Genomic DNA, 16,316 nt, shown 5'->3' with positions numbered 1-16,316 from the left:
CCCCACACTGGTCGCTGCTGGAGACCCCAGGCCAGGTCATCAGGCATCTCTTCTCCTTACCACTAGATTAAGATGCGTTAACTACATTGCTGGAAAGGCTGTGTGCTCAAAGGAAGTTGACAAACCAGTGTGTTATTCTAAAATGGCCAATGTATCACAAAATCAGGAAACAGCCTCTCGTGAGCTTTTTGGCTCAGTGATGCACGCATGCAGAGCATTAGCTTATTCTCTTTCAGAACAATTAAAAGATAATAAATGCATGACATATAACGTAAGCCAGATTCTAGCCATGTTTGCTGTTAGCTGTTATGAATTTCTTGGCAGGCTGTTCAGAAGATCTGTGAGTTTGAGGCTGTGAGTGCAAAGAAGCGTGGTGTTGAGCCATTCCTCGTAGTCAGTTAATTACTAATCGTGCCAGAGAGATCTGGTGGCTGCAGTAACCAGGCTGCTTCCCTCTGTAAGAGTTCAGGGATTCCAAGTCATTCCATGCTGACATTTAATGTCACAGAAATTTGGGGGAGGGAGGAAAATTCTCCCTCTATTTTTTGAAAATATCAACTGAGTAAGTATTAGATATGAAAATCCCTATTAATATATCAAAGTCAGGTTTTTAAGTTCTTCACTGCATATCCTTTTCTGTTTCAGCAGCCATTCAACTCCAGATGCTGCTTGGCATTTGCCTTTCAGAATCAGAAACCTAACTTTGGGGATAAAGTCAGACTCCCTTTTACACATGTAACCAGCCACAAAAAATTACAGAACCAGGACGTCATCCTAGAAACTCCATAAAAGCTTCTGTTTTCCACATTATTAGTTGAGAGAGTCTATTCTTCATGCTTTCCCCTAATTCTGAGTTCTAGCTGTTGTACAAAATCAGTGGATGCAAAATGTCCTTCACTCATGAACCTCCTTGTACTCTGCAATGAAAGTCACCTTCACAAGCAATGAGGCTCACATGAGAAATCTCACATTTCTCTCAGCAATTCGATACTTGCAGTCTCTGAAAAATCAGTTTGTGAACAGTCTATGACCAATAACAATAAGTATTAAATCTGATTATACCAACAGACATGAAGAGGTAGGTGGAAGCCAGTGATAAGTGTCCCAGTCCCAGGGTTCTGTCTTGGGATGGTGCCTTTCAGTATCTTCATCAGTGACACAGGCAGTGATCAAGTGGACCCTCAGCAAATTTGCAGATGACACAAAGCTGAGCGGTGCACTTGACAGAAAAGAAGGAAGGGGATGCCATCCAAAGGGACCTGGACAAACTTGAGAAATGGGCCCATGAGAACTTCATGAAGATCAATAAATTCAAGTGCAAGGTGCTCGCACTTGGGTCAGGGCAATCCCAGATATGAGTACAGACTGGGAGAAGAAGTCATTAAGAACAGACCTTCAGAGAAGGACCTGGGGGTTCTCATGGGTGAAAAGCTGCACATGAGCCAATGGTGTACACTCATAGTCCAGAGAGTCAACCATGTCCTGGACTTCATCAAAAGCAGGGTGGCCAGCAGATCAAGGGAGGGGATTCTCCCACTCTCCCTTGTGAGACTCCACCTGGAGTACTGCATCCTGGTCTGGGGTCCTCAGCACAAGTAAGACATGGACCTGTTAGAGCAGGTCAAGAGGGCCCCAGAGATGATCAGAGGGCTGAAGCACCTCTCCTATGAATATAGACTAAGAGAGCTGGGGTTGTTCAGCCTGGAGAAGGCTCCAAGGAGCCTCATCACAACCTTCCAGTACCTAAAAGGTGCTTGTAAAAGGGTGGGAGAGGGACTTTTTATATGGGCAGATAGTGACAGGATGACATGCAATGGTTTTAAACTGAAAGAGGGAAGGTTGAGTTTAGATGCTGGGAAGAAATTTTTTATTCGGAAGGTGGTGAAGCACTGGAACAGGTTCCCCAGAGAAGTTGTGCATGGCTGATCCCTGGATGTGTTCAAGGCCAGGATGGATGGGGCCCTGAGCAACCTGACCTAGTGAGTGGCATCTCTGCCCATGGGGAGGGGTTGGAACTAGATGATCTTAAGGGCCCCTCCCAACCCAAGCCTTTCTATGATTCTCTTCTATGACTCAAAAGCAGCCTGGCAAGCATTCAGGAACTTAGCTGGGAGACAGGATAAAAGCACTACCACATTCTGGTACTCCAAAAACTCAGAAGACTCTGAGAAACCCATTCACAAACATTGCAATATTATGTTTTATTCTGAACCATTTATTCCCTTTGTGAGACACTGGATTACTACATTAATTATTGGCTGGGACTAACTCAAGCAGCAGAGGGGCTGGGGGGAGGGGACAGGTCAAATTTCACTTAAGTGAGGTGATGCCCTGTCCCAGTCCAGACCCTTGGTTCCTCCTTGGGCAACCCTGGAGCAGCTGTCAGTCAAAGGCAGCCTAGGAGCACTGTCCACACCATGCCCACTGGAACCCCTAACCCAGCCTCTGATTAGCTCAAACAGTGGGACCACCACCCTTCACCCTGCCATAGAGCCCCAGAGTGGCCAGTGGGCCAGAAGTCTTGCCTGGGCGGGGTGGCCACAGGGGGCCAGAGCAGATAAAACTAAAGACCTGTGATCACATGTTTGAATTCTCCATCTTCTATACTCTTGTAGCTGGATCTATGCTGGATGTAGGGATAATAGCTATATTTCTCTTTTTCTCCCACTTTCTTTACTTCTTCTCCTAATGTCTTTTCTTAATATTTTGGGTAACTTAGGACTGGATGGGCTGGATTTTGACAAATTGTATGGGTTAGCATGTTCTAAGTCAACGCTTTGTGGAATGCTTTGTTTTGGTTGTATGCTACCCTTTAAACATTTGTCAAGTGTACTTATTTTCTAAAGTTTACCAGCAGAAGTACGCCCTGAGAAAACGGGTGTAGCTTTTCTCCTTTGTGGTCTCTCTTAAATTGTTAAAAGAACTGAGGGCTATTCCAATAATCTGGAGGGTGGATTTTGTTGGAGCCTTGTATACTTTTAAAGTAAAACCCCTTTGGTGAGCTTGTAGCTCAAGACTTGGGGTCTTACACCCCTTCAAAGAGATTTTCATTGCAGTAGCAGCTGAGATGGATGTCCATGTTTTTGCCCCACAAGATGTAAGGAGTGGCACAGTTATAGCAATGAAAAAAAAAAAAGGGAGCCACTTCCATGCTGATCCGTCTAATCCCTTCTCCAAAATCATTGTTCTTGTTAGCTAATGCATGCAAACAAATAAAACCTTCAATCATTTGCATTTTAAATGGGAAGATGCTTGTGATTTGCTCCACCTGGAGGATGGATGCAATGCAGTCTGTCAGTTGCTGTGATATTGGTATTCATAAGCAGCTGATTCCAATTAGCAGTTTTAGATAAACAGGATAATGGATATGAGTACAAGTGACACTCTTCCTTTTATCTATTACACAGAAAGCCAGGCTTGCTCGAATTCGTGCGGCAAAGAGTGGGAGTGCTAACGCCTACATGCAGAGCAAACGAAATGGCTTGCTGAGTAACCAGCTGCAGCAGGTAATGTTTGTGTTTCCTCCACCTCCGGAGGAACACCTTAATGACAGCCCAGCAGTAGCTTATTCTACTTATCACCAGGGCAAGTCACCTTGGGGCTTTCGGCAAGGTTATCTTTACAGGTAGATTAAGGAAGGATAAATTGGACAATTACTATTGTTAAAAGAAGCTTATGAGTCAATGATGGGGTATTAAGAGAGGAGGGAAATGTCCAGATAGAAATGCTGGATTCAATGTAACCCACATTTTTAGAGATCCTGTAGAAGAACTCATTAAGAAAGTACAGAGCATTTGCCTCTTAAGTGGTAGGTTTGATTTATCTCACTTGGCTTTAAACAGGAAGAAGATGGGTGACAAAGCCAGGCTTCATTGTCAGTGTGGAAAGAGGCAGCTCCTGGGTACTGTTTGCACAGAGGGGTGCTGCAGAGTGAAAAGAGTTCCCTCAAAGCACCTACTTTGGTTTAAGAAGAATCTTGGTGATTATTCAAATGCATTGAAATCTAATGTTACCTGAAGCAAATCCCCTCTTACCCCTGCCAAGGAAGCCAGGACTAGCAGCTGGGACTGGGATCCACAGTAACCTACGCTGCTGGGAGTCAGCCCCTTGGCTGCTCAGTCGTACCCAGATGAGAAAGACAAAAGACACAGCGTTTTTTTAATGTTGTTTTCTGGCATTTAGGCAATGCCCTGAGGGAAAGCTTTCATTCCTCTATGCCCTTTCTGTTCAATATGTGTTAAACAGCCAGATGCTCTAACCTGTAGCCAGAAAAGAAGGAAGTGGCTGTCTGTCCGTCTGTTCTGTTTAGCACAAAACATGAGCAGTTAGAGCCCTCGTTTCCTCTTCTTCTTGAAAGAACTCAAGTATTTGAACTAAAAAGACACAAAACAGCTTAATTACCATGCAGATTTCAAATATCCCAAAGTTGAATTGTAATCTTTCCTATTATCCCACTTCCTCCCCTAGTTTTTTGCTTTCAAGTAAATAATTATGGAAGCAATTAATAAACAATGGATACTTTCTACTTTATTCTGTCTATAACATTTGCTATATGTTTTCCAAACCCAGCAGACTGGGATCACTGACATGAATTTTTGTGTAAGCAGAAATACCACAAATTCTTTAGTGCTATGAAATGATCCCAGGAGGACAGCTATGTTTAATTTCCTTCAAATGAGGCACATTCCCAGGAAAAAAAAATCACTGTCACTTAAATTGATTATAATTGTAAGCCTGTGTTGATCCAGCATTCAAAGCTCACATGTTGATTGCACTTGTAAATTGTACTATTTCGTCTATGCTTAAAAGACCTTAGATGGGAATATTTAACAGGAGGTGCAAAGGAAGGGAAGAAAATAGTTTGATTAAAAAACAAGCAAAAGAAAACTCAAATGCAAAATAATTTGGGTTATACTGTGTAGACAAAGCATTGCAGTTATGCTACCGTGTACAATCCAGATTAGTTCTGATCAAATATTTGAATAAGAGCCCTCTTGTTCAAAAATGAGAATAATATGGAGTTCTATGTATCAACAGTCCTCCAGTGAAGAAGAACAGGCCTTTGTTGGCAAAGCTGGCTCTTCCTTTGAAACACAGCACCACCACCTGCTTCACTGCCTGGAAAAAACTACGGTAAGAAGAGAGAACTGTGTTTTCTTGTGAATTCCAACACCAGTATATTTTTGAATGTTTTCAGTTATCTCTTCTAATTAATAAGCCTTTATATTAAAGCAGTTAGATGGAAAGAAAAGCTGTTTTATCTTACTTTAAGGCGATATACCCACTGCATATAAATAATAGATCCTGGATGAGAGCCTCATCCAGAGTGAAAGATACTGACATCAGTGAGATGGCACCAGTTTAGCCAAGCTGTATATGTGACTTTTGGTATGGTTTTCTTATGCTCCATGATGTTCTCATTTGCACTTTTCTGCAATACACTTCATAAACTACAATTTGTAGTCCTTATACATTCAATACTCAGTGCACTCAAAGCAAGTTTTTGCCTGAGCAGGTGTTGGAATTTTGTGCAGGGAGACATGCTGACTGTGTCCTCTGTCATGAACACTGTTCTCGCTGCAGTGACTGTAAAAGAGGACCACCCAGCATTCTATTTTGAAAATTCAAGTGCTTAATCCAGATGCAGGTGCAAAGCTTCCAAGTGTATTTGCTTCCACTTAGGTGCTGAGATCCCTGTAGAAGTTATGATGTAATTCCTCATGGCTCAAATATGCTCCTCTAGATTTGAAAGTCCTTATAACTCAAAAGAATTACTTATTATGTGCTCTCTATATATTCCCCTGATCAATACCTGCATAATTATAAAACCATAAAGGATAGTAAACTATAGCAGAATTACGGTTTAGCAATAACTAAGTGCCATGTTTACTAATAGTATATTTCTAGAAAGATAAGGTCACAGCGACAGCCCTAATCATTCTTAATTTTACACTGTTTCCTCTTTTATGTCATTTCTTAAGGATAATGATAAAAGATAACAACATAAATATTTATACTGAATTTAGTATTTGTAGATTTGAGAATTTCACACAGAGCATGCAAAAATTATCTCCTTGTATGTTTGTATTTTTGTGTGTGTTATATTGCCATGCAGAATTTATCTTGTATTGAGGATAAATTGGTCAACATCCATGAAATCATCATTTACAAATTTGTATCTAGTTTTATAAGTTCCAGTTTCATACAAAAATGACATGATTTCTCTTTAAGCTTTGTATACAGAGTGGAACTTGGTGCTATTTTATTTGCCATTTTTTCTAATCTGTCTAGCTTTAGATTTTCATTAAAAGAGTCAATACTGCTTCTGCTATATTTGATGGAGATTACTATAAAAGTCTTTCTGTTCTTTCTCAAAAAAACAAACAAACAAACAAAGAAGTAAAAATTTTTCCCACAACAGACAATGTTAAATTTTTATTAAAAGTAAGACATGATATATGTATGTATGTGTGTAATCTAATGTTTTCCTTTTGAGAGCATTTTTTTGTAAATAATAGGGCCTAGTTGTTACATCACTTAGATAGCAATATGTCATTCCACAGGTGCTTATGCCTCCTCTTTTCTTTAGGAATATTCATTATTACATAACGTGTTGTAGGACAAAATGTCTTGCATCCTATTCAGAATATAATGTGGTTTCTTTGCCAAGATTCAGGCCGGGTCTTTTTGGAACATTTTTAAGACATTTTGTGCTAGAATTGGATAATAGCAATCTGCCTTTAAAATTTTTCCACAGCTGAACTTTACAAACAGATTTAAAAACCATAGGTCTTGTCAAACTCTTAAAGAAATCATGGAAAAAAATTGCTAATCATTTGGTAGGAGCTGAATTCAGCTCCCAAAGTTTCATGGTTTCTCTAATCATAATGGTGGAATATGTAAAATCTTTTTTTCCTTATTTTTTCTTTTTTTTCCTTCAAAAAAAAAAGTCTACAAAGCAAGTATTATCTTGTTTCTTACATTTGCACATAATCTACTTTCTTTTTTCCTTTTTTTGGGTCCTGCTATGGGCACTGATTTCATATGACATGTGAACACAAAAATGTATGCAGCAGTTCCAAGTTATATTCTGCAGATCATGCATTCCTAACATTTTACTGGGAACTTGACATTTTTGGCCCTCGGCATGTGGAATCTGGCAAGTTTCTGGTTCGTGGTATAACAGCAAGGGTGACATATCTTCTTGGACTCTCACCATCCATAATAGTATAAGCATCAGTCCAGATGATACTAAGAAAAGGCATATTTTCTCTTTTCATTGGAAAGTCAATAGGATAAGATCTTCTCCACTCTCAGAAATACAGAGTGGGTAATGTTATGGAATTTTGTGAAAATTACATTAATGATGAAACTAATTGCACTAAAAGTTATATTTTACAGGCTACTTTTAGCTAATTTAAGAACAGTTAATTAATAAATATAATCAAATCTATTAACTTGAGCCATTATAGCATTTCAAAATGTTTCCAGTCTATATTAAAAGTTCAGTCAATAAAACTTTAATGGTCCCTGCAAATTGAATTCCTGTTGGTTGCTCCATAAAAGTTTTAGGAAGCATAAAATGATTTTAATCAGAAAAACTGCAGTGTTCTTGGCAAATATACTGCAAGCCCCTGAATGTAATCTAAAGATGGCAATTAGGTTAGTTTTTCCTCTCTGAATTTTATGTCTACTGTTGTGGTCATGTTCAAAATCCTAACTGTGACTGACACATGCCTTATAGAAGTCGCTTTTCAAGCGAGTTCTTTCTTTCTCTATCACTTGATATTTGCATTCCTCAACAACTCTTAGTTCACACAAACTTATGTCTAAGTGAAGAAGAACAGAAGAAATTGAAATAAAAATAATATACGAATAAAGGTATTTCCATTTGTTGCAAACACTTGGACACAGCTGTTATTCTGCTTACTTTGTTCACATGTTTTATATTGGCACGGTATGGCAATTCCGAACAACATCAGCACCTTTCCAATTAGTGCATCGTTTTTTAGGGGAAAAATAATTTACCTCATTCTAATACAGAAAAATACAGCAGGCTTACAAATTTGGTGTGGGACCAAGTAGAGTGTAAGACAATCCTCAACATGCTCCATAAACCATTCCCCTAAAACATTCTTAGGATACAGAGTGGAAAATGGAAAGATTTTTCTTTAAAAATGAGGGTTTCTCAAACTGCATGTGAACATATCTTAATCTCTACTTAGTTTGGATTTCTACTTTTAAGTGAGAATAAAACTTTCTTCCCTCCCTCCCTCACTGCCATAAGGAACACCAGTATTTCATGCTCTTTTGCACAAAAATGTGGAAACTGTGTCTGGGTGTGAAATGCTCCCTAATCACCTGCCAAATGTAAACTGGCTGTTTGAGTGACTTTGGATTCATCTTTGTGACCACCCTATAAAACTACTAGGATTAAGCAAAGATTGCATGAATAAAGAGGACTTCATTTAACTAAAATTCTCAGTCCTCTAAACTGCTTTTGATATATCCATCTATAGTAATTAGGAGCTTTTTGGATGCTTTTAAGTAACCATCTCATCTCCTTTAATGAGAACTTCTATTTGTTTGAATGTTTTTCTTCAGTTGCATACCTCAAAACATGTTGTTTCAGCTCCTGATTTATAACATGTAATTCAAACGGAAGCTTTCTAAACTAATCTGGAAAATATTTATGAATTTTATTGTATTATAGTTCAATATAATAAATCTTATTTATTTCCAACTGACATTTAGAGTGTTTACATAAGCATCACTTGCATTTTATTAATAAACATAATCTCTATTTTCTGGTACTTCATAGATTATACAGATATTTATAATGCAAACTACATTACAATCACATGCTATTTTGCAAAATAATTTGGATTAACATTTTCTTGTTTAGAGCTCTGAGTGTTTTGTTCCAGCATTTACATTTGTATTGGTATTGAGCCCAGGCTAATATGGGCTAAACACTATAATCAAGAATAAGCCGTCTAACTTTCCCAGTTTATTCAGTTGTGTCAGTTTAAGCCTTTAAACAATCATGATTAATATTTTCACTTCAATTATCTCTCTGTATGTGCTTTGTCCCTTTGTTGGATTCCTCTGGCTAGAACCACGAGTTTGTGGATGAGCAAGTCTATGAAGAGAGCTGTATGGAGGTTTCTACAGTCAACAGACCTCCAAGCCACAGCCCCTCTATTTCATCTCAACAAGGTGTCACCAGCACTTGCTGCTCACGAAGACATAAAAAGACTTACCGCATCCCGAACACCGCCATCGCTGGCAGCCGCCCAGGCAGTGTACAAGAGCTCAGCACCATCCAGATCAGATGTGTGGAGAGGACACCACTGTCTAACAGGTACTTCTCGTGCATCAGCACACTGGGAGCTGAAGCTCCTGACTGTTAGAGAAGAGATGTAGAGGTGTTGTGGCCTCCATAGGCAGGCAGTGAAGCTAAAGATGAGATTCTAACGGTCACCTAAAAACAGTTATGCATTTTTATATGTATGTTCTCCACTTCTTTTACTCCAAGCTTAATCCAAGATAATAGGATAGTCTGTTTATATTCATTTCTGCCCTCTCAGGCCCTCCCCACAAACTACTGTGTACTATTTGCAGCAAATAGCATCCAGAGACCCCAAATGAAATAGAGCACCAAATATTATATGCTGTGAGCAACCACATAAGAAGAAAAATTTTGCAAAGAAAAATGTGCAATTCTAATACATGAGATGAGCAAATGGTCTGTCTGTCCATGCTTGGTTCAGAAGCATAGGAAATAAGACTTCCTCACATTTCTGCAGAGCAGAGAAATAAAACTGATTTCCAGAGTCCTAATGTAACAGTCGTAAGGAAGACTCTTCTAAATGAAAAAAATATGAAATGGATAAGAAAAATGTATTTTCTAGTCTGAGGAGTTATTACAAAAGTGAGGAAAATGCAGTTTAAGAGTCTGTAGTTTACTGAACGTCCCTCTACTCTCACAAGTAAAGCATCTGGCTTTCAGGTATATCTGAATACCACCTCTGAAAACACAGCAAAGGTCTCAGGAAACCCAGAAGTATTTCCTATTGAAGTCATACATGCCACCCTTCAATAAGGAAGCATTTTTAGTACTAGTTGCTATAGAGATTGTCTTGTTAAGCTACTTTTGAGTAGCTTCCTTTGTGTAGTTACTAGGTTTGGATTTCACTTCCATGAACAATCCAGCAGCTTGTAGCTACTGAAGTTTTTCAGCTGTTGTGCAATGAGACCTCCTGGCCAGCACAAAGCTCCAACCTGTCTTAGCTTTTCAGGAAATATTCTGCCTGGATCCATCCTTTCTCTGCTAGAGGACTTGCCTGCACCATATTTCCAGACACCAAGTATGTAAAAACACAAAGCAACAGCTTTGTGCTAGAAAACAAACTAAAAACACAAGCGTAAAATGTCGTTCTCACCTTGAAATAGTCTGAGTTTTACAAGTTTCTTATGATGCAGAGACAACACCATGAACATATTAACCTTAATTAGTGCATATAATGCAATACTACCATTGATGACACAGAATATATACAGAATCATAGAATCACTAAGGTTGGAAAAGACCTCCAAGATCATTGAGTCCAGTGCTATCACGTTCACCACTAAATCACATTTCCAAGTGCCACATCCACACACCTTTTGAAGGTGGTGATTCCACCATTTCCCTTGGCAGTCTGTTCCAATGTCTGACAACCATTTTAGTGAAGAAATTTTTCCTAATATCTAAATGTTCTTAAAATACACAATGTTCTTAAATAAGCATGGCATTGAGGAATATGCAGGAGATTGGGACTGGCCCTTAGTTTCCACTTTCCTGCATAGCAAGTAACTTGGCTATGCTAAGTTTGCTCAAATGCTTCCCCTGTTCAGAAACACTTAGGCTGAGAAGTGCTGAAAAATGGTGGAAAGCAAGGGACAAAGGGACATAGACATAGCCATGCTATGTCCACCTGCTGCTGGGGTGCAGGGTATTGGGGTAGTGCTGTTCTGCACTTAGAGCTCTCCAATGGGGCAGGATGGAGACAGCCAGGTGAGGGAGTGGAATCGGGTACACGAGTTTTGTGGTAACACGGACTTTCTATTTGCTTGGATTTTCATTTCTTCCTCCAGCCGTTCCAGCTTAAACGCCAAAGTGGAAGAGTGTGTTAAACTAAACTGTGAGCAGCCTTACGTTACTACAGCAATAATCAGCATCCCGACACCTCCGGTCACCACACCCGAAGGAGATGATAGGCCAGACTCTCCTGAGTATTCGGGAGGAAACATTGTCAGAGTATCTGCTTTATAAGATAAGGAATTATTTATAAATTATCATAAAGACCACTTGCAAGCTGAGCTCAAGCAATGAAAAACGAGTCGTGAGGAATGAGAGAGCTGACAAAGAAAATACCCCTTGACGAGTGTGCCAGCGGACACAGAGCAAGAGGTTCAGGAGAAACAAAACACTTTGTGGGTGTTGGTGTCGTAGGGTGTGAACCAAAAGGAGTTTCTTACCCCTTGTCCGAACTGATGCGTGGTGGAATCTTCTGTGACCATCCTGACTTACTATATGAGCACAATGAAATGTCCCCATTGATGCTTCTTCTTATCATGAAAGCTCTTTTTAGAAAAAAAACACAAACAAAAAATAGAAACCTGTGTTCCTGCTGAATGCAAAACAACGAAAAACATTTTGATAACCTGTCTTTTTTTTCCCTGTTAATAAACCACAAACTTGTTGAGGAACTGTAAAAAAATGAATGAAAAAATGCTCATATGAAATATGTTTGTACTGACTGAAAGAACTACAACCATAATGCATGCTGAAATTATTTGGAGCTGTGATCTCAGTTTACTTTTGTTGTTTTTCAGATTAGGCATGATAAAATATTACTGTAGAAAGGGGCATTTCCGTGCACTTACAACAAGCTGATTGTTAATGTTCCATGGTAGTTGTACAAATAACTTCCCTTTGAAAAATGCAGTATTTCTTACTCAAACACTCATTAGTGAACTAAAGGTGTTCAGTTAGTTCAATATTTACTATTGTTTTATCTTGCTTCCTAGGTACTGTTACAACTGCAATAAGTCATTGTACACCTGTTGTATCAGGAATCAGGATTTTTTTTTAAGGTATTTTACACAACTTCATCTACACTAAAAATTTCTAATGGCAAACATTTACATAATCTTACAGCCAAACTGTGCACCACAAATGTGCTGTTCAGTCATTGTTCTTTTTGTCCACTATTCTTTATTTCTATGACAGTTCGTTGCCCCCTCCAACATCACCGTACCATTTGGGATTTCAAGGCTATTGATGAAATCAACACAGTCCTTTCTTCCACAGACATCTTGTCTACTTCTGTATTTTCAGAACAAACCTCTCGTCTCAGTGTACTGCCACAGGATCAATCCTATTTGAATTAAAATTACCACAAAGGTGTTTTTGGGATCAGCTAACAATTATCTCCAAACCTTCCTTGCTCATATTCTGCAGCATCCAGAGTATTAGCTACACTGGAAGACACTGAAAGACATTCAGTAAAAATGAAGGCTAAATTCTTTTTGTAATTATCTGTAAACTTACATCTTAAAACTTGTTTGAGAATTTATATTGTGTGAAAAACCTTTAATTACCTAAGAACAATGATAGAATAACTGATTGAGTCTCAAAACTCTAAAAGTATAATTGATTTCAATTGGAATTTGCCTACACGGACAGGCCTAAAAGCTAATATGAAGGCTTTACGAGTTAAGGCTTTTTGGCTTCATTTTTAAAAGACAATGATATTATCAGAAACCCTTCTGATAAAAAAGCATAATTTTTCTTCATGAGAGTATGTTAGATGTATCATAATGCTTCTTATATTCATGACATACCATACATCATATACATCAAATATACATGGAATATGTGCATATCAATACATACATATATACATCAAAAACACTGGATCAGAAATAATTGCATGTCTGCAAAGTAAAATATGCATATAAATCAAAAGGCTCAGTGCATTAGATGCCATTACAATAAATGATTAACACAGTTATTTAATAGTTTGAGTAGTGTATGTTTCAGTATAGTATTTGCTAGCATTCTACTGACCTGAAAATTTACATTAAGAGAAAATACCCACTAAAAACTGAAACTTGCTGATGATACACTTTTTATTGCACACAAATGCTGGTCTTTCAGACATTGAAGAGTAGATGATGGACTATCATGCTACAGTATATACACCAAAATACAACAATGTCACATATTAGAATTAAACTGCAAGTAAAAAGAGTAGATAATGCCATTCATTACTCTTTTATCATTTACTTATTTTGAAGCTTGGTTAATTTGCAGTTACCTTCTCACTATTTTTGCAAATCAGAGTAACTTGCTTATTGTAAACTGAGCTTCTATATTTCTTTCAAACATTAGCAGAGAACAAAAGCACAGGCTGTCCTCTGAGCCAGAGGAGGAACCCTGCCCGAGTTCATTATCTGGCATTGCTCTCCTCTCTTCCACCCTGTTAGAAAACTGCAGTAGGTCTGCTGAAGCTGGTAGGTTACATAAACTTTAGTGGGGTTTAAAGGAGAGGCAGAACACAGAGTTTTTACTTGTATCCTACTTCTACCCATGGTTACTCATACTTGGTCCCCACCTTTTGCCAAACAGTTATTGATATAAAAACTGCCTTGATGTTAGCAATCTGCAAAAACTTCTTTATGCCACATGGTACTTCATGACTAGCTATATCAGCTAAATAATGCAAAAAGGCAGTTACTAAACCTACTTTGGTACAGTCTAGATACAACCCAGGAAACCTACTGACTCCATCAGGTCATGTGTCTCTTAAAAGCTCTTTATTCTCCTTTTCATAGGCACTAGAAAGAACACACTACAGCAATACACTTGCATAACAGTTATACCCCTGAAGCAACATGTACTTTCATTTTTAAAACGCAGCCTAAGAGATAATTTAGTAAGATTTTGCAGAATTCCAGTCCTGTCTCCTATTTCCATACGTCACATGCAAAGCCATTAATTTATTCTGAATTTGGGAAATACACTTTTTTTTTTAGTGTTTTAGGTGATTTAAATACTGTTTTGGTAGTGAATGACTGTTGATGACTGTGTAAAATGCATCTGTACTGTACATGAAATGTAATTATTTCTGTGTATCATACAAAGAAACTGAGGTTGTTGTTTTGACAATTTTGTTTGACAGTCATATATCGTATTTCAGAAGGCAGCATAACACACGTGTTATGCTGAATAAATAGACATTTGAGGAATACTTAAATAAAACATCTGCATGCTTGAATGGGTCAACCTGGTTTTGCAATAACTTATTCATGAAAACCTTTTCCCCCCCTCTAATAATTTTAAAGGAACATGATATCTGAAGTCAGTGAATGTCCCAGACATTAATTTCAGGCAAGGCGTTGAGTGTATCTAAGCCATACGAGAGCCATCGAAACCAGGATGCCACAGCTCCATTACACAGAGCTGCCCTTGTTCTGTGCCAGTGACCATCACCATTCCCTTTCCAGCCTGCGGCAGCAGAGAACACTAAATTATTTCCAGCAATATGAACTCCACATCTCTATCTGTACTTGAAAAAAATGTGTGCTATGTTTTCAGTACATCCAGACACCGACCACTCTGCTGAACCTCCCAGGCTACAAAGCCTCCTCAAACCTAGTATCAAATTCCCTTGATAAAATAATAGTGCACACGAGATCAAACTCCTTTTGTAGCATAAGAGCAGGTAACAACACATCACGTATCACTAATAAAGGGCAGCTGACTGCAGACAATGCTGATCTATCAACTGTGTATCAGCACTGGTACATGTGATGGCCACCTCTGCTAGGAGCTCACTGCTCTGGGCAGCAGGGAAAGACTAAAGCAGTATCTGTCTGGGAACCATCCCAGAGCATTTTTGAGAACAACTGTCCTCTCATAAAATACCAACAGGAGACAAACTGAAAACATACACTTTACATTTCAAAGTTGTGGATATACTCTCTGACTACCAGGAAAAGGCTTTTGCAGCAGAGAGCATGATGCAGCCTCAGCTGCTCCAGGGAGAAGGGTGGCTTTCAGAGAAGTAGCTGATCTGGAGAAGGATCATTAAATTTTGAGCAGGGAGGGTGCTTAAGAGGTCATATGCTGTCTTTGCTGCACATGGGACCCACCAGGACTTTATTTTCCCATTGACTATGGGAAAATCTGAGGATTATCAAGTCATGGAAGAGCCATCAGCTGATGGGATATGTAAACCTGTGGCTAGAAGAGTGGACACTATATATAGTGTTCCTGTGTCAGGAGTGAACACTATATACAGATTGACAAAGTCTGTAAGATATATGGAATTATCTAGACAGCTTAGTTTCTTCCCTGCCTGCAGTATCTAATTACCTACTTTTTACAGTAACTATACACAAGAAACAACTGAAGTAGGGGAGTGCTGAGAAAAATGTAAGTAGATGCATAGGAATTCTCAAAAGTTTAGGACATCACAATTTTTTTTTTAAAGAGATGTAGTTAATCATACACAAATTTTAAAGATTCAGATATAATCTCACTTCTACAATAGCATTTTGCATGATTAAATGTATGCTTATGGTGGGTTGACAACACTGGCAGGATGCCAGATGCCCAACAAAACTGCTCTATCACTCCCCTCCTCAGCTGGACAGGCTTTTGGGTAGGGAAAAGAGCATGGGCAAAACAGACTTGACTTGGGGCAAATAATTTATTATCAATCAAATCGGAGTAGGATAATAAGAAATAAAACCAAATCTTAAAACACCTTCCCCCTATCCCTCCCTTCTTTCCAAGCTCAACTTTATTCCTGAATTCTCTACCTCGTTCTCCTCCCCAGAGGTGAAGGGGGACAGGGAATGGCGACTGTGGTCAGTTCATCACGTTGTCTCTGATGCTCCTTCCTCCTCAGCAGGAAGACTCCTCACACTCTTTACTTGTTCCAGTGTAGGGTCCCTCCCATGGGAGACAGCCCTTCCCATGGACTGCAGTTCTTCATGAACTGCTCCAGAGTGGGTCCCCCACTCAGTCACAACTCCTGCCAGCAAACCTGCTCCAGTGTGGGTTCCTCTCTCCACAAGTCCTGCCAGAAGCCCAGTCCAGCAAGGGCTATGCATGGGGTCACAGACTCCTTCAAACATCCACCTGCTCTGGCATGGTGTTCTCCACAAGCTGCAGGTGGATCTCTGCTCCACCAGGGACCTCCATGGACTGCAGTGGGATGGCCTGTTGCACCATGGTCTTCACCATGGACTGCACAGGA

At 39.2% G+C, this 16,316-nt stretch overlaps 1 protein-coding gene across 2 annotated transcripts in view; it reads left to right on the top strand.

Annotated features, from left to right (window-relative positions):
• The window catches only part of KCND2 (potassium voltage-gated channel subfamily D member 2), a 271,171-nt gene extending 256,836 nt beyond the window's left edge, over nucleotides 1–14,335 (top strand). For both annotated transcript variants that reach the window (XM_032689149.1, XM_032689148.1), the window contains exons 4-7: nucleotides 3,408–3,506; nucleotides 5,038–5,133; nucleotides 9,117–9,364; nucleotides 11,140–14,335. In XM_032689149.1, coding sequence (XP_032545040.1) covers nucleotides 3,408–3,506; nucleotides 5,038–5,133; nucleotides 9,117–9,364; nucleotides 11,140–11,317 — 621 coding nt within the window. In that variant the 3' untranslated portion in view covers nucleotides 11,318–14,335. The remainder of the gene's footprint in view (nucleotides 1–3,407; nucleotides 3,507–5,037; nucleotides 5,134–9,116; nucleotides 9,365–11,139) is intronic.
• The last annotated feature ends 1,981 nt before the right edge of the window (nucleotides 14,336–16,316 follow it).

Source organism: Chiroxiphia lanceolata, chromosome 5, assembly GCF_009829145.1.
Source record: "Chiroxiphia lanceolata isolate bChiLan1 chromosome 5, bChiLan1.pri, whole genome shotgun sequence".
In the NCBI taxonomy this organism is placed as follows: domain Eukaryota; kingdom Metazoa; phylum Chordata; class Aves; order Passeriformes; family Pipridae; genus Chiroxiphia; species Chiroxiphia lanceolata.
This window is presented reverse-complemented; position numbering and strand designations above follow the sequence as displayed.